Here is a 23,425-nt window from a genome sequence, read left to right on the forward strand (position 1 = left end):
AATAATGAAAGAGAGGTGTTAAGCATAGAGGTACTGGGGCAGTCAGGGACTTGGCCTCTATAAATGATATTATGCAAGGTTTCCAGGGAATATGAGATGGCCCCTTCTGTTTAGGTTCAGGCGTTGGATGGGGCCGGGCACAACCAATCGTGAATGTGCACCAGCTGAGAAGCCAGATAATACAGGAAAAAATTAGGAAACGCCAGGCCTGCCAGGTGTGCTGGCAGACGCAGTGTCTCAATTGCCACTTTGGGGGAACCACCCTTCCACAGGAAAGTTGTGCATATTGTGTCTATTCGTTTAAAAGTGGATTTCGGTATTCTGCATGGAGATTTAGCAAGGATGTAAAGAAGTCTCAGTAAGTATATAATTTTGAGTATGTTGGCCCTTCCCATGAGGTCTAGTGGCAGGTCCATCCACTGCCTGGTCTGCTTCTGAAGGCGGGCCAGGAGGGGATCCAAGTTGTTAGTGGTATTTAGGGATGGGGGGTCTGCACCAACACCCCAAGGTACCTAAAGGAGGATTCAGGGTGTATCCGGGGGGGGGGGGGGGGGTGTGAACAGTCACGTCCAAGGGGAAAAGGCTGGACTTATCCCAATTCACCCAGAAGCCGGAATAGTCTCTGAAGGCAATGACCTCCAACAGGGCCTGCAGTGACCCATCGGCGTCAGCCAGGTACACCAATGTGTCATCCGTGTAGAGTGAAATGCATTCCTCTATATTAGCAGTTGGGAGTCCCTTAATTATAGGGGAAGAGCGGACACGAATTGCCAATGGTTTCATGGCCAGGGCAAACAAGAGGGGCGACAACGGGCACCCCTGTCGAGTGCCTCTGGTAATTTGGAAGGGGTCGGTAATAGTGGAATTGACTCGGATCTGAGCCACCGTGGAGGTGTAAAGGAGTTTTATCCATGCTACAATACGGGGGCCAAAGCTATACATTTGTAATACCCTAAAGAGGTATGGCCATTCCACACTGTCAAAGGCCTTGCAGGTGTCCAAAGACACAATGGCATGGGTGGGAGGGCAATCATGTGGGTACTGCAGGTTGTGGAACAAACTGTGGATATTCATCCTGGTGGACCTGCCGGGAATAAATCCCCCTTGGTCACTGTTGACCAGGGACGTAACAAAGCTGTTTAAACAATTAGCTATTATTTTGGCCAGAATCTTAACGTCCACGTTAATAAGTGAAATTGGACATTAAGATTCGCATTTACAGTGCCTTGCGTAGTATTCGGCCCCCTTGAACTTTTCAACCTTTTGCCACATTTCAGGCTTCAAACATAAAGATATAAAATTTAAATTTTTTGTGAAGAATCACCAACAAGTGGGACACAATTGTGAAGTGGAACGAAATCTATTGGATATTTTAAACTTTTTTAGCAAATAAAAAACTGAAAAGTGGTGCGTGCAAAATTATTCGGCCCCCTTGCGTTAATACTTTGTAGAGCCACCTTTTGCTGCGATTACAACTGCAAGTCGCTTGGGGTATGTCTATCAGTTTTGCACATCGAGAGACTGAAATTCTCTCGTTGGAGGGGCGACACAGTGGTGTAGTGGTTAGCACTCTCACCTAGCAGCAAGAAGGGTCGCTGGTTCAAATCCCAACCACGACACTACCTGCCTGGAGTTTGCATGTTCTCCCTGTGCCCGCGTGGGTTTCCTCCGGGTACTCCGGTTTCCTCCCACAATCCAAAGACATGCAGGTAGGCTAATTGGCTTCTGTCCAAAATTGGCCCTAGTATATGAATGGGGACCTAGAATTGTGGGCACCTTGAGGGTAGGGACCCATGTGAGTGTGCAATGCACAGGGATAGGGACAATTGTAGACACTCACTCAGGTTGAACTAGATGGACTGGTGTCTTTATTCAACCTTACTAACTATGAAACTATGAGTAACATGCAGCATGCGTTTCTGCGTGAGATCTAGCAGATGGAGTTCATACTCACTGCGGCTCCATAACAATGCCTCCCGTGTGTCGGAGGCAGGGTTAGAGGCATAGACAGACTGCATAACCGTTTCAAGTTCATCTGTGAGCATCTGATTATTTTTGCGTATAATCCCGGCTATGGACATAAAAGCACCTCGAAGTGTTGTCTTAATTGCTTCCCATTCAGTGGATGGGTCAACTTTGTCCAAGTTGTCCCTCCAGTATTCGGCAATGCCCTTCCTGCACTCACCCTGCAGTATCTCACCCTCCAGCCAGTAAGGGTTCAGGCGCCAAACAGCGGGTCCCGAGCCTGGGAGGAGGAGGAGGTCCACAGAAAGAGGGGCATGATCCAAAACCCCCCTGGGCAAATATGATACACCCTTCCAGTGGTCTCCGCTGGGGAGAACGCCATATCATACCTGGACATGGTGTGGAAGGAGTCCGAGTGGCAGGAGAAGTGGCGTACATCTGGGTGTTTCCAGCGCCACACCTCTGTAAGGCCACAAAGGAGGGGAAGGGCCTACCCCCACCCCCCAGGCGGTCCATTGCTTGATCCAATATAGCATTAAAGTCTCCTACATATAGCAGGGGGTCTATTCAAAAGCTGAAGTGACAAATTGCAGAGTACCTCCACTGAAAACGGGGGGGGGGGGGGATATACATGTTTACCAGAGTAAAAGTCACCATGGATTTTTGTAAGAACAACAAATCGCCCACCAGGGTCAATTTTAACCCCTATCATCTCAGCTTGAAGAGATTTGGCTAATAGAATAGAAACCCCTCTGGAATAATTAGTGTGGGTGGCATGGTAGGAGTTAGACAACCATGAGCGTTTTAAGGCCCTTATTTTGGAGCCTGTGAGGTGAGTCTCCTGGAGGCAAATAATATGAGGGCAGCGCTTTTTCAATACCAAAAAAAACAGGGATTTCTTCTGGGGTGCATTCAGACCCCTAGTGTTCCAAGAGACTATCCTCAGAGGCTTCGCCATAACAAATTATACAGTAGTAAACAAGCACGGATAAACACGAAAACCAGTACATAAATGACCAGAAAGGCTGTGTCCCATGAAGCACATACAGGCACATGAGCAAAAAAGTGCATGGATATGCCATCAGGAGGGTGTGGGCCGAAGTTGGCCAACTGAAAAAAAAATCTTTCCCAATGGGGGGGGGGGGTTGTGGGGGTTAAAAAAAAAAGGGGGGTGGGGAAAAAAAAACAATGGGAGAAAGGGAAAAGAAAAACCATCAACAAAATCCCATAAAACCTTAGCCTCCCTCCCCGCTCGACCATCCCAAACACAGCGAGCCTTGGATCCCAAACCAACAGACCGTCCCGACCGTACCTCGGTGGGGGTCAAAAAAGAAAACTGTCCTGTGGCCACGCCACTACCTGGTGTGGGGGTAAAGTGGAGTCAGGTGGGGGGGCTCCCAACCAATGCGTTTTAGAGGGGACAAAGCATGTCCTGTTGGAGGATGTATGGCCTCGTTAGTCTTGGTAGAGATTTCAGGATCTGGTGGTCTCCCCTCCAGATAATTCAGGATGGCAAGTTATGCAGATGAAACAATGTTCACAAAAGGGGAGGAAACCTGGAAGGGCAAATAGGCAAATCACAGTAACCTGTTCTCCAAGCTAAGAGTGGAGTCCGGCCAAGGGGATAAAGTGTTAGAAGGAAAGAAAAGAGAAAAAAAAACATAAAACATAGATTACCACAGAGGTGCAGGATACACTCAGGGATGTACAGGAGGTCCGGTAACAAGGCAGTAATTAGGCAAATCCTCGGTTCAGTGGCATTGTCAGTTCCATCTCTGCCTGCGGGCTGTACCATAGTGGTCATTGAGCCATGCCATGGCTTCCTTCCTGGTATAGAAATGAGCCTTACCATCATGAATAATGCTCAGTTTAGCAGGAAAGAGCATGGCATAGGACAGGCCTTTTGTACGCAGGCAGGTTTTTACTGCCAAGAGGGAGATGCGTTGGCGTTGAAATTCAGCAGAAAAGTCAGGATAGGCAGATATAGTGTTACCGTTGTACTTAAGCGGACCTTTTTCACATGCAAGACACAGAATAGAGACTTTATCCTGAAAGTTGAGGATGCGTGCAATAGATCGTGGCAGGGCTCCCACAGGAGGGGGTGGAGGAGGTGTACGGTGTGCACGTTCTATAACATGGGAGAACGAGTGCGCATCTGACCTAAAAATGTCTCGTAGCCAGGAGTGAACGAATTTTTCAGTTTGAGGGCCCTCTGATTGCTCTGGGAACCCCACAAATCTAAGATTGTTCCTGCGAGAACGATTTTCCAAATCATCGATTTTTGCACGGAGTGCTGCCATCTCACTGGTAGTATTTCGCAGGTTAACTGTCGGGGGATTTACAGTGTCCTCCAGAGTACTAATACGTTCCTCTGCATCTCCGGTTTTGTCCCGGAGGTTCTGGACATCTTGTTTTAATAGCCTCTATCCGCATGGACTTTTCACTATTTGTGTGGAGAGGCAGGCCTCGCAGTCTTGAATAGCCACCATAATAGTGGACAGTGTAGGCTCAGCAAGGGGGGAATCCTCAGCCTGCATGCTCTCATTAACATGCTGGGGGTTTGGTGACAGCAAAGGGTCTGTTTGTGTGTGGAAGATGGCTGGAATTTAAGCACTCACCCCTTTAGCTGTGCTCCGGTCTGCAGTGGAGGCCTGCAGCACGTCTGTGTGCTCCGCATGTGTCTCGGCGCCATCTTGTCATCGTAATCGCGCCAGTTGTTCCGCCGTGGATGGGGGCCAAGACGGCCCGTATTTCACCATGTCAGCCAGCCTGCTAGATGCCCACAGCTGTGGGGGACAGATCGGTGCCACTGGCGAGGAAATAGGACCCAGGATAAGGAAAGGATGGTAGTTGGTAGACGGAGCTGTGAGACTATGTGACCGCTCTCCACCATGAAGCCCCCAGGACAACATCTTAACAACTTTTCCCTTTGTTCTCCTTTTTTTAGGTTTATTTTTATGGTTAATTTGTATTTATCCTACAATAGGTTTGACCTTTTACTGCTTTTAATATTAGTGATTTGAATAAATACTATTTTTAACAGGTGAAGCATTTTCTGATACTTGTATTTAAACATTGTGTGTTATAAATGGGAGTGACTTTTTGCAGAACATATGACATAAGCATACTTAATTTTCTATTGTATATCTCTTTGGGATCCGATTATGCTAATAAATTGTGCTGAAGAAATGGTCCTCCCCTTCCTGCTCCTCCCCATCTCCACAACTAATCATGTCACCAGGGCGAAATGTGTCAGCAGGGGATGGCCAAAACAGGGCTTCCAATGTGCACAGTCAGGGCAATAACGTTTTATAAAATACCGACATCAGTGTTTCGTTTTTGTGATTTAGCCTTCTTTTAGGGAGACTGGACAAGCGGCAGGAGGGGGGAGGTACTTTTCTGTCATATTTACAAGTCCTTTTTTTAATGTCTGAGATTCTTTACTTTATATGGTAAGTCAGTTACTGTCAGTCAAAGTATCACAGCAATGGAAACTAAAAAAGTATCTGGTAATGAAGGGGTATAATATGCATATTCTCAAGTGGTTAACCTAGGAATAAATACTGCGTGACCGTCATCCTCACATGAATGCAGCAATTCATAGCTTATCTTGATGGGAACCCATTTTGAGTTTTTTCAAGAATGCGGCTTTTAAGTACACAGAGACACAAGAATACAGGTTCAGTATAACAAAACTGAGTAAGAAAGAGGACATTACTTTCTCACAGTAATACAAGACTACCTGCTATGGAGACAGGCTGCAAAAAAGTAAATGACTTTACTTACAGAAAGCCTTAAAACATATAATTGGAATCCACGCAGGCAGTTTTTTTTTCTGAATTTGGGGCAGAAGGCAACATTTGTGTTCAAATTAAATAAGCCTTGCCCTATTATTTATTATTGCTTGCACAGTACAACAAGGGAGAATAATTAGTTGCTCACTCCCTAACCTTAAGTAAACGGGGAGGCACTGCACCACAAGCCGGAGCAGTGCAAAGTCTAGGTGAATTGATCAATCACAAAATAATTTGCTGAAAAGTAATGATATTATAAAGTATATGCGTATATTATAGGCATTGCAATTGTGAGCTTTTTTTTAAAGGGCTTTAATACCTCTTTAACAGCATAAATCACAAAACTGTGGGGAGATTATGGCCTGAGATGGGCGGTACTTGTCACTGAATTAAAATCAAAATCACGCTCATTATTAGCCAAACATGTTTTCTTGCTGTAAGAGTGCCCTCTAGTGGTAAAATTTATATGGGGATTGTGTCTTAAAATCATATAACCACTGCTACAGCATGATTCACCTATAGCAGCAGTCACTCTTTGAGGATGTTTTGTGTGCATCCACTGTAATTCAGGTGCCCCCAGATTATCTGAAGGCCACTTCTCAACAAAGATAAATATAAATATAATGTCAAACAGTGAGACAGGAGTGTAGTTGGAAACTGCACCCTAAGGTCAAGGCCAGTGGTCACTTTAGTCAAAGGTCAGGAAACACAGTCAAGATCAGGGCAAAAAGAGTGTTAGTAAAGTTAGGAGAAGCAAGGTCAGCAAGTGAAGTTAATCAGAAATGTACAAAGGTGAATCCAGTCCACAAACTACCAAACTCTATATTGGGCAACTATTTAAATTGGGAAAGTCCATGTAAATGGGTGGCAACAAATCAGGAGCAATCCGCCCGTGTGTGGGCTCCGGCAGACTTTTTTTTACCCAAAAGTCCGGCGGACTAAGAAAGTAATTTGGCACATTAATCTGGCAGACAATACGGCCGTGTGTGTGCTAGTCCGCCGTACTTTTGAAATGAACCTTTTCCCGCCCGGAGAAAAGTCCACTAATTTTGAGTGCGGCTCCAGGTAGCCGGGACCAGTGAAGGAGGCGTTGCTGGCCCCCTGTCACCTGGTATGGACTTAAAGGGGAATCCCTATGCCGAAAAAACAGCGTGGGCCCCCCCCCCCCAGGTCCATATCAGACCCTTATCCGAGCACGCTACCCGGCCGACCAGGAAAGGGGGTGGGGACGAGCAAGCGCCCCCCCCCCCCCCCGAGCCGTACCAGGCTGCGTGCCCTCAACATGGGGGGGTGCCTTGTCCCCATGTTGATGAGGACAAGAGCCTCTTCCCGACAACCCTGGCCGTTGGTTGTTGGGGTCTGCGGGCGGGGAGCTTATCGGAATCCGTGAGCCCCCTTTAATAATAATAATAATAATAATTAACAATGTACCCCTACCCATTCACCTTTGAAAAAAATGTAAAAAAACACAACACACAAGGGTTAAAATAGTTTATTGCACAGCTCCGGGGGTCTTCTTCCGTCTTCGGGGGTCTTCTCGCCGGACTCCTCCGCTAACTTCTTCTAGATCTTTTACTAGCGGAGGAACCCGGCTTTCTTCGCCGCCGCCCTCTTCTTCCAACTTCGGGGGTCTTGTCCCCCTCTTCGGGGGTCTTGTCCCCCTCTTCGGTTCTTCTTGCCGGGCCACCGCGCCTTCTTCTAGCTCTTTTACCATCGGTGGCCCGGTCTTCTGTCGCCGCTGTCTTCTGGCCTTCTGTTCTTCTCTTCTCTTCTCGAGCTGTTGCCTCGTCGCTGTCTCTGGTCACAATGACAGGGACGCGGCGTGCGGCGACTTATATAGGGACATCGCCGGATGATGTCCCCGCCCATTATGATGTCACAGTCCCAGAGGATGCTGGGACTGTGACATCATAATGGGCGGGGACATCACACGGCAATGTCCCTATATAAGTCGCCGCACGCCGCGTCCCTGTCATTGTGACCAGAGACAGCGACGAGGCAACAGCTCGAGAAGAGAAGAACAGAAGGCCAGGATAAGTAAATTTGTGCAGACTTGGCTGGAGACTATGTAGGAGATGTGTTACAGTCACAATTGATGTACCGGTGCTCAGATGTCTTGTTCTGACCAGTTTGTATATGTATTTACTGCATATTTACATGTAGTGTATATTAACATTTAATTAATATCTTTTGTGTATATTTCTTTTTTTCAGCTCAGTTTCCCAGTTTGCAAAGTAAAATGCGGATTGTGCTCCGAGTAGAAGTTGAGGCTGTGAAGTTCTTAAAGGAGGAACCACTTCGTTTGGATGGTCTACTGAAGAGATGCAAGACAGTCACTGACATGCTGACTCATATTCGCAAGTAGGATGAATAAAAAAAAAAATTGAAATCATTAACAAATTTTAACTACAAGATTGATAAACCGCTCATCAGATGATGTCTCAAAACTGTGCATACTTGCCCCTCATATTTGCCTTAGTGAATGACAGCTTTTTATTATTAACTGTATAGTCAGTTTTTTTTCCTACTCAATATTTACTGTAAAGTCACACGCAATAACAAAATATAAGAAACATCTTGAGCTTTAAAAAAGCTTGGACAGCTACATATTTTACAGAAAGAATAAGTACATGTCCAAGTAGCATAATCATCTATTTAACTGAAGTCATTACTGGCAATATAAACATTATTGTTAATATTATACAAGATTTATATAGCATCAACAGTTTGCACAGGGGTTCACAACATGAGGGCATACAGAACAACAGAACGGTTACAATACAAGAGCAATCTGAGGGCCCTGCTTGTAAGAGCTTGCAATCTAAAAAGGGAGGGTCAAGTGATACAAAAGGTAATAACTGTGGGGAATGAGCTGATGCAGAAAATAAATATACAGTTGCAAACATAAAAGGCAAGAGTACGCCATAATGAGAAATGTAAAATATATGGAACGCCCTGCAAATTTTGTTTTCTTTATAAATAGACATTTATTTATCAGGACATCGTATGCAAGATATGACGGGGGGGGGATGAACAGAAAGAAGGACTTTGCACCAATACTTACTGATTTTCAGCATAGTGAGAAGCATACAGCCATGAGAGGACATCTGTACAGATGGGCAGGTCACTTGCTTGGTTGCTATTTACCTGGCATTTGTTCCAATGGCTGGGTCTTTTTTTTTTTTTTCTTGTGAGGGATCAACTTTCCTGGGAAAAAGGCATGCTCAGACTTTGGCGGGATTGATATAACAGGCTTTAATAAGGTTAGAAATTGACACGTAGAGAGATTTCTTTTGGATAGGTAAACAAATAGGAAGCAAATACTTGCCAGTAAGGCACTTTCTAACACAGAGATACCTCTCTCGAATGGGCGATGATCTTCTCCCAGCCACCCGTAACAAACACCATAGTCTAGCAAACTTTAGTCACAGAATAAACTTTTTTTCAGCTCCCACAAGCTAGCTCCCTGTGCCCCAGGCCTGAGTACATCCTGTGTGCAAGTTGGGCTTTTTTATCTACATCTGTGAATGAGGACCAGTGGAAGCAAACTCCTGGTCCAGACCACCTAGTCACAAAACCTGGCCTGAAGCTTTCCTGTCAATCACTGACTTTAATCTGAAGAAGTGAAAAGTTATCACAAAATGCTTCGCTGGTATTTTAATAAATAAATCTCTCTTTATCAAGCATTCATCTGGATTTCCATTTGCAAATGTGAATGCACACATATGTAAACAGCAATCGTACCACATGTGAGGTATTACTGAGAATTTCAGAAGGAGAGCAATAATTCTAACTCCAGACATCCTGTGTAACTTTTAACTGGTAACCTGTAAAGGCTTTAAAGTATCATCTATGGACAATTGAATGTTGCCATCATTCCACAGGTGTGTGAAATTCCAAAGCATGACATGTTTGTTAACATCATCTTTTATATTTTATCCAAAAATTGGGTATTATATTGTTCTTTACTTCACTAACACTCATTAACCACTTGACCACTGGGCACTTAAACCCCCTTCCTAAGCAGACCAATTTGCAGATTTTGGTGCTCTCACACTTTGAATGACAATTACTCAGTCATGCAACACTGTACCCAAATTAAATGTTTGTCCTTTTTTTTTACACAAATAGAGCTTTCTTTTGGTGGGTTTTTTATTTTTTGCGCTATTAATCAAAAAAGACTGCAAATTCAGTAAAAAAAATAATAATTCTTTGTTTCTTTTAAAATGTATTGGCAGAGTATTGGAAGATTATTGGCAGATTATTTCAGTGTTGCAGAGTATTGCACAGTGTGGGCAGAGTATTGGCAGAGTGTTGCAGAGTATGGGCAGAGGATTGTCACTGAGCAGCGCTGTGGGCACTTCACATCCAGCCCACAGCGCTGCTGCCATCTCTCCGCCTCTCCTCTCTCACTGTACCAATCGGTACAGAGAGGGGAGGGAGGAACCTCATGACGCCGGTTTGTTTACAAGTGATCGCTCTGTCATTTGATGGAGTGATCATGTGGTAAACGTCCCGGCGGTCATGGGTGTTCCCGGGTGCGCGCCCCAGGGTGTGCGCGGGAGCAAGATTCTGTGACGCCTATGGACGCCCTCCCAGAATAAGCCAACTGCGCTGTAGCCGTCTTTCGGCTATGGCCCGGTCGGCATGTGGTTAAAGTGTATTATTTAAAAAAAAAACTAATTGACCTAGGGATCAAGTGGTTAGGGTAGTAATGCTTACCTAGTCTTGGAATCTTGAAATTATTATTGATCATTTATAAGATGTGTTACTAAGATATTTTCTTTATCGTACATCATGGGACACAGAGCCACAGTAATTACTGTATGGGTTATATAGGCACCTTTAGGTGATGGACACTGGCACACCCTAGACAGGAAGTTTATCTCCCTATATAACCCCTCGCCTTACTGGGATTACCTCAGTTTTTTTTTTTCGCCAGTGTCTTAGGTGTTGGTCACGAGTAAGTAGGTTGAGCTTCACTGGAATATTCCTTTGCTGGGGCAAGCTATATAACCGGATCCATTCAAAGTGTCTTTTTAGGCCGAATTGAATGGTACCCGGCCCTCGTGTCAAAATAAATTAGGTTTTGCCTGTAAAGCTTGTCTTTTTAGAGCGCTGGACCCTGGGATCCAGTGCTTGGTTTTTTCAGCCATATTTCCTGGTGGGGTGCTGTACGGGTCCAAGGGTGTGGAGCCCCTGATAAAAAGGTTGAAGGTTTTTTAAACTGAGCCCACTGTGAGTGGTGAAGATTAGGTCTGTTTGGGTTACCACAGAACCCTGCACCTGGATAAGGCAAGTGGAGATTCCTAAGGAATTTTCTAATTCTTATGGGTTTTCTCCTTTAAGTAAATGTTGTCATGCCTAAAGCTGCCACCTAAAGCTGCATGTACCTGTTCCATGCTTGTCATTCTCGCTCTATGTCAGTACAAGCTGCACGATTCCTCCAGTCCCAAGCCTCAGGTAAGATGGTTGGAAAGGGGGCTTTTCTTTTACACAGCCGCCACCTGGACTGAAGTATTTATTTCTCTCCAGTAGGCCGAGGGAATGTGGATCAGACGCTGGTATGCCGCGCTGCTCCCGCCGCCACCGCCATAGCACGTGGTTTTCTTCCAGCAGCTCTCCTCCACCCCCTCCCCCACCTACATACCGATCCGGTCAGATCAGAGCCCTGCTTGCGCGGGAAAGCAGTATTTCTTTTAAAGAATGAGGGGGGGCACGGTGAGAAATCGTGAGGGGGCAGGGCTTCAACGTTTACAACGCAGGGGCTGTGTAGGCTATAAGTACACCTTTTGAAAGGCCTAGGGAGGCTGGTCAGAGCGAGCCATTGGGGTTGTCAGGGGTTGCAACTGCTTTCGGCATTTCAGCCCCTGTATATATTACCGAGGAGGTTTTCTCCTCAGCCATGATTGGTTTGGAGGAAAGATTAGAGGCTTTATTTGCATCTTCACAGAGTGGAAGAAAATGCATTAGGTCCCCTTCTACCACCCAGGACCCTCAAACGGAGGAACAGTGGGAGGGGGAAGATGATTCCCCCCCAGGGGACCGTGAAGAGACTGATGACTCTTCTTCCTAGGGATCAAGTGGGGAAAGACCTTCTTCAGCTTCACAGGCTGAGAACTTGCTGGTGCATTCTCTTACTGAAATTCTCCGCTCCACATTTAAGCTACCCTTAACTGAGTCAGTTGGAAATCCCACTTCTTGTTTGGGTTCACTGAAGCCTCCTCAAGCTTTGCGTGTCTTTCCTGTCCATTCATTGCTGGAAACGCTTATGTATTCTGAGTTGGATCACCCAGATAAGCATTTTTTCCCTCGTAAAAAAGTTTTCAACACTTATAGAGGAATAATTTACAAAGATGTGGGGTATACGAGCAATTGACACTGCTATATCCTCTGTGACTAAAAGTTTGACTTGTATTTCTGACAATGCTCAAATGCTTACGGATCCAACCAATAAAAAGTTGGAATTCCAATCTGGTCGGGTAGGCACTAGAAGTTTGAGGAAGTTTAATTTGGTTGAATGTTTTTTCTTTCTGTTTTTGTTGTGTCTTATGTACAATGGCTCTTGCTCCACTGCTGCTCACCAGGTGTCACTTGCTCGACTACTACTAACCTCCTTTATCTATGATGGTCACTGTGAATATGGCATCACATGATCAGGATACCTTCTCAGTGGTGTCTTAGAATGTGCGTGGCCTCAACTCAAAATTTAAGAGGGCTTCTTTTCCAATATATCAAACAATATAATCCAGCTGTTCTGGTTCTGCAGGAGACACACCTGGTGGGCAAAAGCTAAGGGCTCTGAACATGCCCTGGGTGCAAAAGACTTTTCATGCCTCTTACTCGACATATACGAGGGGAGTTTCCATTTTAGTGCACAGGTCTCTCCCATGTGTCGTAGAGGTGGTTCACACAGATCCGCTGGGTAGGTATGTGATACTGGTACTCACGCTATGGCAGCACAGGTATGTCTTTGCTGGTATATATGTGCCGCCGCCCTTTAAAGCCGAGGTTCTATATGCTATACTGGAGAGGATTGCCCCCTATTGTCCTGACAAAATTTTACTGCTGGGCGATTTTAATGCCATCCTCTCCCCAGTCCTAGATAGACCCATACCACCTAAGTCTTTCAACGGGGAGTTGTCGAATTGGGCGATATCTGCGGGTGTCACGGAAGTCTGGAGGTGGAAATTCCCATCCACTTTTTATGTTTTTCAACCTCCTACAAAACTGCCTCCAGAATTGACTACGCGTTTGCCAATCCCTCTCTGCTGTCGGACGTTATAGCAGCTGCTTATTGCCCAGCGGTTTGTCTGACCACAGCCCCCTTGAGATCACCCTGCAAACTTCTGCCCCTCGTAATGGCTCTATGTAGCGTCTGGGTAGTCAATGGATTTCCCAACCTGTCATAGCCGATCAAACCCCACTGGCCCTTCGCAATTACTGGGACTCTAATGAAGGGTCATCCTCTCCGGAGATAGTTTGGGATGCCTTCAAGGCATATACAAGGGGCCATTACATCTCGGCCATTAGGGCGGTCAGGGTGCAACAGACTGCTGCCGTGGCAGCCTTGGAGGGCAAGGTGGGGTTGGCTTCTGCCAAATACGGATTGGTCCTCTCCACCTCAAACTTTGAAGCGTTGCAGGCATCTAAACGCAGTCTCCATCTACACTTGACAGAGGTTATTAGACTTGAAATGTATAACACGAAACAGAAGTTCTTCGAACAGGGGGACAGAAATGGCAGACTGTTGGTAATGATGTCTCACCATGACACCCCTAGTACCGTGATCCCTGAGCTCACCTCTCTCGTGGGGGAGGCCATCTCTTCCCCTGAGACTATTCTACAAATTTTCCATGGCTTTTATCAGTCTTTATATACCACCACATTACCCTCTGATTTGTGACCAGGGGAAGTTGGCATCTCTCCTGGATCCGATAGCCCTTGGCTGGCTCTCGAATTCCGAGAGATCTCAACTAGTTGCTCCAATAACCACGGAGCAGGTTCAGATTGTGATTAACTCCCTATCTACTGGCAAAACTCCAGGCCCAGATGGTCTCCCGACACGGTAACACGCTGGCCCCCCGGCCGGCCACCCTATTCACACACTGCCTGGAACGGGACTCTCTCCCACCCTCCATGGTACATGCACATGTTATCCTTATCCCTAAGGCGGGCAAAGACCCCAAATTATGTGCCTCTTATAGACCCATAGCACTCCTTAATACTGACCTCAAAATCCTAACAAATCCTAACAAAACTCCTTATCACTAGACTAAATCCATTACTCCCCTCTCTCATTGACTCGGATCAGACCGGGTTCATATCCCGCAAGTCTACAGACATCAACCTTCGTAGATTATTTACTAACGTCCATGACAATCGCAGTACTAGTGTGGTTGCCTCTCTCGATATTGAGAAGGCTTTCGACTCAATTGAGTGCCCTTTCCTGTGGGAGATTCTGCGGAGAATGGGATTTCAACTGGTATTCATTCAATGGTTACAGACCATTTATCGTTCACCTACGGCTGCCATTCGCTTGGGGGGTCGTCTATCTCCTGTATTTGAACTTTCCAGGGGTACACGGCAGGGCTGCCCTCTCTCTCCGGCACTTTTTGCCATTGCCATGGAACCAGTGGCGGAGGCGCTACGTGTCTCGACACACATTAAAGATCTACGGCTGAGCTGGCTGGAGGAGAGGGTGGCCTTGTATGCAGACAATCTCCTCCTCTTCCTGAATGATGCTGGCCCCTCCCTGCAGGGGGCTTTGTCAGTTCTGGAAGAATTCTCAGTGGTAACGGGGCTCAAGGTTAATTGGGCAAAGTCGCAGCTGCTGGCTATCGATGCTGACGCTAGAAAAAGAGACCTCGGCTTCTCTTCAGCTACAATGGGTGGACAAGTTCACTTACATAGGGGTGAGTGATTCAGGGGGCGTGACTGACTTTATTCCAATGAACTTGCTTCCAGTAATCGACTCAGTTAAAGCCAAGCTGAAAGCATGGGAGAACCTCCCTCTGTCCCTACTGGGTCACGTTAATCTCATCAAGATGAAAGTCCTTCCCAAATTTACATACTTGTTTTGTCATTGCCCTCGATGGATCTCCAAGTCATTCTTTTCCCAACTAAACAAAAATTTTTCTTCCTTTTTTTGGGGTCCATGTCCCCCCCCCCCGCTTTAAGCTATCTACCTTAATGCGCCCTTGTTCGCAGGGGGGCTTAGCATTCCCGGACTGTCATAAATCCTTCATTGCGGCTCAATTGGTCACTGCATTTTGGTGGCTTGTTCCAGATAGAGCCAACTCGGCTTGGGCCACTGAGGCTGCGGTGCTGCGGTCTGCGGAGGCCTTGTCGAATCTCCTTTTGCAGGGTCCAAAGGCTCCATACGACCTAACCCCTTCCATGCGTACCATCCTTAGAGCCTGGAGGGAAGGTCTGACCTGTGACGGGTATCCTCGGACCGCTGTATCCCGAACGCCCCGCTCTGGAACAATCCCTACCTACAGCACTTCTCAAGATCCCAGATACTGTGGTATGGGCTAGGTACCACATCAGGGCTCTCTCTGACATCACTGCAGATCTCACAATATTCTCCTTTGATCACCTAATATCTCATCACAATGTCCCACTCTCGCACAAATTCAGATCTCAACAGTTGTCCCATGCTTTCAGGGCTCAGTTCCCTCCAGGTGAGGGGCAGATGGTGCAGTCTGACCTTGAGCGGACTTTGCGATTTGATTGTGCTGAAAAACCCACCTCAGTGCTGTATGCACATCTCCTCCGGGTCTCTTCTCCTGGGCTGTCCAGGCTCCACCAGCAATGGGGCCGGGATATTCCGGGGATGGAATCGGAGGATTGGGAGGACGTGTGGGACTTCCCCTTTAAAATACTGGTTTCCTTGAGAGATTGCCTCATTCAATAAGATTGTCCATAGGGTGTTTCTTACTCCCGCTCGGGTGCACAAGATGAAGTCTTCTATCTCCCCGGAATGCTGGCGTTGTGACCATGCTCCCGGGGACTATAGCTACATCTTTTGGTCCTGCCTGGTAATTGCAGGTTTCTGGTCGCAGATTCTTTCGGAGGTGAGTGAGCTGCTGAGTATCTCTATTGCTCCTACCCCAAAAATATGCCTGCTGGGGCTGGTGGAGGACCTGGGGCCCTGAGAGAGAGTGGCTGAGAGAACCCTGTTGGGTCTCCTACAGTTCTATGCCAGGAAATCCATTGTCCTATGCTGGAAGCGAAAGACTCCTCCCTCTATAGGCTCATGGAAATTACTAGTTAACAATGTAATACCCCTTTACCTATGCACACAGAGGCTGTCCGAAAAAACATGATAAAGTCTGGAGTAAGTGGTTAGCGGAACCCTCCACTGCTTAATTAAGTAGCCTCTCTGAGATATGTTGGCCCTCCTTGGCGTCCTAATAGACCAACCTGGGTTTGTGGGAGAATCTAGGTGAGCTAGCTTATTGTTAGTCCCCCCACGGAGCAAGAGCTTTGACAATCTATTGCAGTTGTTATACTACGGTAGTCATAGATATTCGAATGTTTTCTGATATTATAACAATACTTTGTGACCCCTGCATGGGTCCCTTCCCTGTTGATGGCCAGATGTTGGCTGAGCTGTTGTGCATCTGTATTGTTTTGTTTGTTCAGAAAAAAAAAAGTTGGAATTCCTGTTAAAAAAAAAAAAACATTTTTTCTTTGGCAAGTTCAGTAGCTCAACCTGCATTGACGGCAATTGGAGTATGTCAATCCTTAGGCCGCGTACACACGCGCGGACTGTTTGCCCAACCTTGTTCGTCAAACAGTTTCGGCAAACAGTCCGCTCAAAATTTGCATGAGCGGACTTGCCCACACACGAGCGGACTGTTTCAGCGAACTGTTTGCCAAACAGTTCGCTCAACTTTTGAAATGAACGGACTCGCCCACGTAAGGAGGAGGCAAATCCGCCCATTTCGAGCGCGTGTACAGGTAGGCGGGGCCCGCGAAGGAGACGTCGCGGGCTCCGCCGCCTGGAATGGGCTTAAAGGGGAACCCCAACGCCGAAAAAAATCGGCGTGGGGGTTCCCCCAAAGTCCACACCAGACCCTTGTCCGAGCACGCTACCCGGCCGGCCAGGAAAGGGGGGCGAGCGAGCGCGCCCCCCCTCCTGAGCCGTACCAGGCCGCGTGCCCTCAACATGGGGGGGTGCCTTGGGGAAGGGGGGGCCGCGCGGCCCCCCCACCCCAAAGCACCTTGTCCCCATGTTCATGAGGACAAGGACCTCTTCCCGACAACCCTGGCCGTTGGTTGTCGGGGTCTGCGGGCGGGGGGCTTATCGGAATCCGGGAGCCCCCTTTAAGAAGGGGGCCCCCGGATACCGGCCCCCCACCCTATGTGAATGAGTATGGGGTACAATGTACCCCTACGCATTCACCTGTGAAATAAAGTACAAAAAAAAACACAACACAGGGAAAAAATATTTTATTGCACAGCTCCGGGGGTCTTCCGTCTTCGGGGGTCTTCTCGCCGGACTCCTCCGCTATCTGTGTGTAGCTCTTTTACTAGCGGAGGAGTCCGGCTTTCTTCCTCCCCGCCGCCGGCCTCTTCTCCCGACTTCGGGGGTCTTGTCCCCCTCTTCGGTTCTTCTGCCGGGCCACCGCGCCTTCTTGTAGCTCTTTTGCAGGCGGTGGCCCAGTCTTCTGTCGCCGCTGCCTTCCGTTCTTCTGTCGCCGCCTTCGGTTCTTCTGCCGGGCCACCGCGCCTTCTTGTAGCTCTTTTACAGGCGGTGGCCCGGTCTTCTGTCGCCGCTGTCGTCGCCGCCGCCTTCTGTTCTTGTTCTTCTTCTTGTTCTTCTTCTTCTTCTCCTGGAGATGTTGACTCGACGAGCTCTCCGGCCGGAATGCCAGAGCCGCGCTGTGCGGTCACTTATATAGTGACAATGGGGCGGTGTCACATGGTATATGTCACATGGGTTGGCCACATGGTGACCCCGCCCCCTTACGATGTCATAGTCCCCATGTGACATCAACCCATGTGACCAACCCATGTGACATATACCATGTGACACCGCCCCATTGTCACTATATAAGTGACCGCACAGCGCGGCTCTGGCATTCCGGCCGGAGAGAGCGACGTGTCAACATCTCCTGGAGAAGAAGAAGAAGAACAAGAACGGAAGGCGGCGGCGACGACAGCGGCGACAGAAGACCGGGCCACCGCCTGTAAAAGAGCTACAAGAAGGCGCGGTGGCCCGGCAGAAGAACCGAAGGCGGCGACAGAAGAACGGAAGGCAGCGGCGACAGAAGACCGGGCCACCGCCTGCAAAAGAGCTACAAGAAGGCGCAGTGGCCCGGCAGAAGAACCGAAGAGGGGGACAAGACCCCCGAAGTCGGGAGAAGAGGCCGGCGGCGGGGAGGAAGAAAGCCGGACTCCTCCGCTAGTAAAAGAGCTACACACAGATAGCGGAGGAGTCCGGCGAGAAGACCCCCGAAGACGGAAGACCCCCGGAGCTGTGCAATAAAATATTTTTTCCCTGTGTTGTGTTTTTTTTTGTACTTTATTTCACAGGTGAATGGGTAGGGGTACATTGTATCCCATACTCATTCACATAGGGTGGGGGGCCGGTATCCGGGGGCCCCCTTCTTAAAGGGGGCTCCCGGATTCCGATAAGCCCTCCGCCCGCAGACCCCGACAACCAACGGCCAGGGTTGTCGGGAAGAGGCCCTTGTCCTCATCAACATGGGGACAAGGTGCTTTGGGGTGGGGGGGCCGCGCGGCCCCCCCTTCCCCAAGGCACCCCCCCATGTTGAGGGCACGCGGCCTGGTACGGCTCAGGAGGGGGGGCGCGCTCGCTCGCCCCCCTTTCCTGGCCGGCCGGGTAGCGTGCTCGGACAAGGGTCTGGTGTGGACTTTGGGGGAACCCCCACGCCGATTTTTTTCGGCGTTGGGGTTCCCCTTTAAGCCCATTCCAGGCGGCGGAGCCCGCGACGTCTCCCTCGCGGGCCCCGCCTACCTGTACACGCGCTCGAAATGGGCGGACTTTCCGAGCGGGAACAGTTTGCTCATTTCGAAAGTAGCCTACACACGGGCGGACTGTTCGCTCAAACACAGTTTCAAAAATTGGTCAGCTGAAGCTCCATGCAAAAAGCTCCTGGCTGGGTTTGCTTTCCATGGTGTAAGGCTGTTTGGGGATGATTTGGGCAAATATATCCAAAAGATATCAAGCGGAAAAAGTACAGTTTTGCCAGTTAAGAAAAGGAGTAAACGTCCCTTAATTAAATGGGCTCTTTCTCCAGTGACGGGGATATCAGCCTCCAGGCAGTCGTGAAGGCCTCCACTGTCAGGTTCAAGAGGTAAACCCCAGGGTCAACCCCAGGGACAAAAGAAGTCCTGGGGAGGAAACCCACAAGACAGAACGCTAAAGCCTCTTTATGAAGGGGCGCCCCCGCTCGCTTGAGTGGGGGGAAGATTGCTACAATTTAATTCAATTCCATCAAGGGTCTGACAGGAGGAGTTTCAAGACAGATGGGTGGTCTCCACAATAGCTCTAGGTTACAAACTAGAGTTCCAAGAATTCCCATCTCCTTGTTTCCTCAGGTCAAATGTTCCCAAAGATCCAGAGAAAAAGAAGTCTCTCCTTCAAGCGTTAGAAAAAGTATTAGAAAAAGTAATCATGGTGGTCCCCTTGGAAGAGCAGGGGTTGGGGTGTTATTCAAATCTTTTCACGGCGCCAAAGCCAAATGGAGATGTCAGACCCATTCTAGATCTCAAAGATCTAAACTGGTTCCTGAAATGCCGCTCTTTTCGCATGGAATCAATCTGATCAGTAGTCTCCATCCTACAAGCAGAACTTCTGGCGTCAGTCGACATCAAGGATGCATACCTGCATGTACCTATTTTCCCCGCTCATCAGAAATATCTGCGTTTCGAAGTGGAAAAACTTCATTTTCAGTTGGCAGCTCTGCCTTTCGGTCTATCTATCGCACCTCGGTTGTTTACAAAACTTCTGGCCCTTCCTCTAGCCAGATTAAGGACTCAAGGTATAACAATTATAGCATACCTAGACGACCTGCTCTTGATAGACCAGTCGGTAGCCTGCTTAGACCAAAGCATGGTCACCACAGTCAACTACCTGGAATACTTAAGTTCGGTCCTCAACCTAGATAGATCGTCTTTAAAGCCAATAAGAAGACAAGACTACTTGGGTCTGGTTATAGATACAGCCCAGAAGAAGGTGTTTTTACCCCAGGCAAAGATCAGCGCCATAAAGGAGCTGGTTCAGGTCATCAGGGCAAAGAAGGCTCCTTCTATTCGCCTTTGCATGAGGTTATTGGGAAAGATGGTGGCTTAATTCGAAGCGGTTCCCTATGCTTAGTTTCATTCAAGACTGCTGCAAAACTGTATCCTGTCTGCCTGGAACAAGAAGGTCCAGGCGCTAGATTTTCCCATGCGCTTGTCGCCAAAAGTGCGCCAGAGCCTCAATTGGTGGAGGATATCTGAGAATCTGCGGAAAGGGAAATCCTTCTTACCAGTTACCTGGAAGGTGGTAACAACAGATGCCTGCCTTTCGGGTTGGGGAGCAGTCCTGGAAGAGGCAACTGTTCAAGGGAAATGGACCAGAACCGAAAGGACCTAGAGACTCTAGAGATTGCATTACATGCAAAATGTAATGGTTTGGCTATTGAAACCCACATTCTGAAGAATCGTGGGATTTCAGGCTCAGTGATATCTACATTGATTAATGCAAGGAAGCCAGCTTCCAGGGTCATTTATTATAGAGTCTGGAAGGCATATGTTTCCTGGTGTGAATCCAGGGGTTGGCATCCTAGAAAGTATGCTATAGGTAGAATTCTTGCCTTTCTTCATATGGGGTTAGTACTCAGGCCAGCTTCACTCCTATCAAGGGACTCTATCAGACCCCATGACCAGTGAGTCCACTTGGGCAGAGGGTGGTCTCCCTTATGTATCCGACTCGCAGCCCCTGATAGAGAAGACAGAAAGCACCACAGAGTATGGTGCTCACAGAAACACACGAGCCAGAGCCCACAGGGACGCGTGCAAACCTGCGTCCGCACACTAGCGCGCACATCAGGGTCTTCTCCCGTGCGCACAGGAACACGCACGCCAACGCACATTGGTGTGCGCTAGAGCGGCCAACCATCCATCCAGCCAGGTAACCTCTCTGACAGCCTTGGACTTATTGATATTGTTTCAGTGACCACTTGCTTCGCATTTTTTGGTCCGTAGCTTTATACAGGGGGTAATGAGGCTTAATCCACCACATAGGTCACCCCTGAACCCTTGGGACTTGAATTTAGTTCTGCCGGCATTACAGAAACTTTTGAGCCAATACAACATATTCCCTTGGTCCTTTTGACAAGAAAGCTAGTTTTTCTGGTGGTCATATCTTCTGTAAGAAGGGTATCAGAATTGGCAGCTCTTTCTTGTAAAGAGCCATATTTAATCATTCACAAGGATAGAGTAGTATTGCCTCCTTATCCTAGTTTTTTTGCCGAAGGTGGTTTCAGGTTTTCATCTAAACCAGGATATTGTTCTACCTTCATTTTTTCCAGAACCCTGTTCTACAGAAGAGATGTCACTACATTCTCTGGATGTAATGAGAGCAGTCAAAACCTATTCGGAGGCGACTGCTCAGATTCGGAAAATGGATGTTTTGTTTGTGTTGCCTGAAGGTCCTAGAAAAGGACAGGCAGCGTCAAAATCTACTATTGCCAAGTGGATTCGGCAAGTAATTATTCAAGTTTATGGTTTGCGGAGGAAAGTTCCACCTTTTCAAATCAAAGCCCACTCCATCAGGGCTGCTTCGTGGGCAGTGCATCACCAAGCCTCCATGGCTCAAATCTGCAAGGCCGCAACTTGGTCTTCTGTCCATACATTCAACAGAGTCTATCAGGTGGCTGTAAGAAGACATGAGGAGATCTCCTTTGGGCGCAGTGTGCTGCAGGCAGCAGTATAGGTCATCAGGTCTGATTGCACCCTACTTTTGTTTGTGTCTCCCTCCCCTCAGATAGCATTGCTCTGGGACATCCCATACAGTAATTACTGTGGTTCTGTGTCTCATGATGTACAATAATGAAAATAGGATTTTTATAACAGCTTAACTGTAAAATCCTTTTCTTGGAGTAAATCACGGGACACAGAGGTCCCTCCCCTCTTTCTGATTACACGTGTATTACTTTGCTACCAAACTGTAAGGGGAGGGGTTATATAGGGAACTACACTTCCTGTCTAGGGTGTGCCAGTGTCCATTACCTAAAGGTGCCTATATAACCCATACAGTAATTACTGTGGCTTTGTGTCCCGTGATGTACTCCAAGAAAAGGATTTTACAGTTAAGCTGTTATAAAAATCCTATTTTTTGTGTTCCAAGAGTGACTCAGTGGAGGATAATAACTTCCATAAAACTGCCTATCTTCTGGGATCACATCATTGATCTCATATATTTTTATTGGGTTTTTTCTGAAGACATTCATCAATATTAAAGGACATAGTGGACAAAATGAGACAATATATTAATAGACTACCAAACCGTGAACTAATGACAGATTGTAGATGAAGTACATGTATATGTACATGAGTGGTTGTTAGTGATGATTGAGCCATTTTCTGAGCTTTACAAGTGATAGAGGAAGCATGGAATTAGGAACTAAATGGAGAACACAGTTTGTCACTAGGAACAAGCAACAGCACTAAAAGTAGCGTATCGAGAATAAAAGCCACTATGAAAGCAATTTACTAGCAACTGTTACCAAACCACCATCATCACCATTAGCAGCATCAGTGAGGCATATTGAGTTTTCATGGTGTGCCACATTTTCCTGCTGAATTAGTAGGTATCCTATTGAGAGTAACAATATTGCTTGTGCAAACATAATCTTTGCCAATGTAGCAATTACTCATCATGGGAGTTCAAGTATTTAACAACTAAAAATAAGGACAGGCAGTAATATTATTATTATTTTTCTTACTTTATATCCCTAGTCCCCATTGTGTGCTTTTTTGTCTATATGCCCAGTAGCAGTTTTCTCTTCTTACTTTGTTCTAATTACCTTATCTATTTGCTTTCTTCCATTTTCCAGACAAGTAGATGAAGGAGTGTGGAATACACCAGAGAACCTTAACAATCCTTCCCCCAAGCAAACAGCCAGTGATGGGGAGTTTTCAAAAAGCACAAATTTTGAGCTGCCCTCCAGCCCCCCAACAAACTTTTCTCAGATGAATGAATCACAGACACACAAATGGGAACCTGTGTGTCACACAGATGCTGCTTCTTTTACTACTAATCCTACCCGAGGGGAGATGGTGACTGTGAAGACCCAGACTGTATCAGAAACACAGAACAAGAAGGTTGGGGCAGAGAAGTCTGTTGAGGTAAGATCTGAGAAACCTTCTCAGAATGGACTATACTCCTGAAGAAAGCCATTACACTCGTTGAGTAGTTGGTATGAGGATGATGTTGATAATGATATAGTAATTTTTCATATTCATATAATTGAAGTGTTGTAGTTTTTGCACATGAATTCGTGTCACTTGAAAATAATCTTTACAAGCTAAACAAATCTCTAAAAATAGGTGGGGGAGATAAGGACTAATGGCACCACATCCCATAGTATGCAAAATACGTACATTTTATGAAGATTGGGACTTTAAAAGGTGCTTTATAGACA

At 47.2% G+C, this 23,425-nt stretch overlaps 1 protein-coding gene across 11 annotated transcripts in view; it reads left to right on the forward strand.

The window, feature by feature from the left end:
• Positions 1 to 23,425, forward strand: part of SRCIN1 (SRC kinase signaling inhibitor 1) — a 942,827-nt gene that overhangs the window by 842,772 nt on the left and 76,630 nt on the right. For all 11 annotated transcript variants that reach the window (XM_077459382.1, XM_077459389.1, XM_077459385.1 and 8 more), the window contains 2 exons: positions 7,973 to 8,120; positions 22,838 to 23,129. In XM_077459382.1, coding sequence (XP_077315508.1) covers positions 7,973 to 8,120; positions 22,838 to 23,129 — 440 coding nt within the window. The remainder of the gene's footprint in view (positions 1 to 7,972; positions 8,121 to 22,837; positions 23,130 to 23,425) is intronic.

Source organism: Lithobates pipiens, unplaced genomic scaffold, assembly GCF_037356315.1.
Source record: "Lithobates pipiens isolate NorthernLeopardFrog02 unplaced genomic scaffold, aLitPip1_a1.2 Scaffold_28, whole genome shotgun sequence".
In the NCBI taxonomy this organism is placed as follows: Eukaryota; Metazoa; Chordata; class Amphibia; order Anura; family Ranidae; genus Lithobates; species Lithobates pipiens.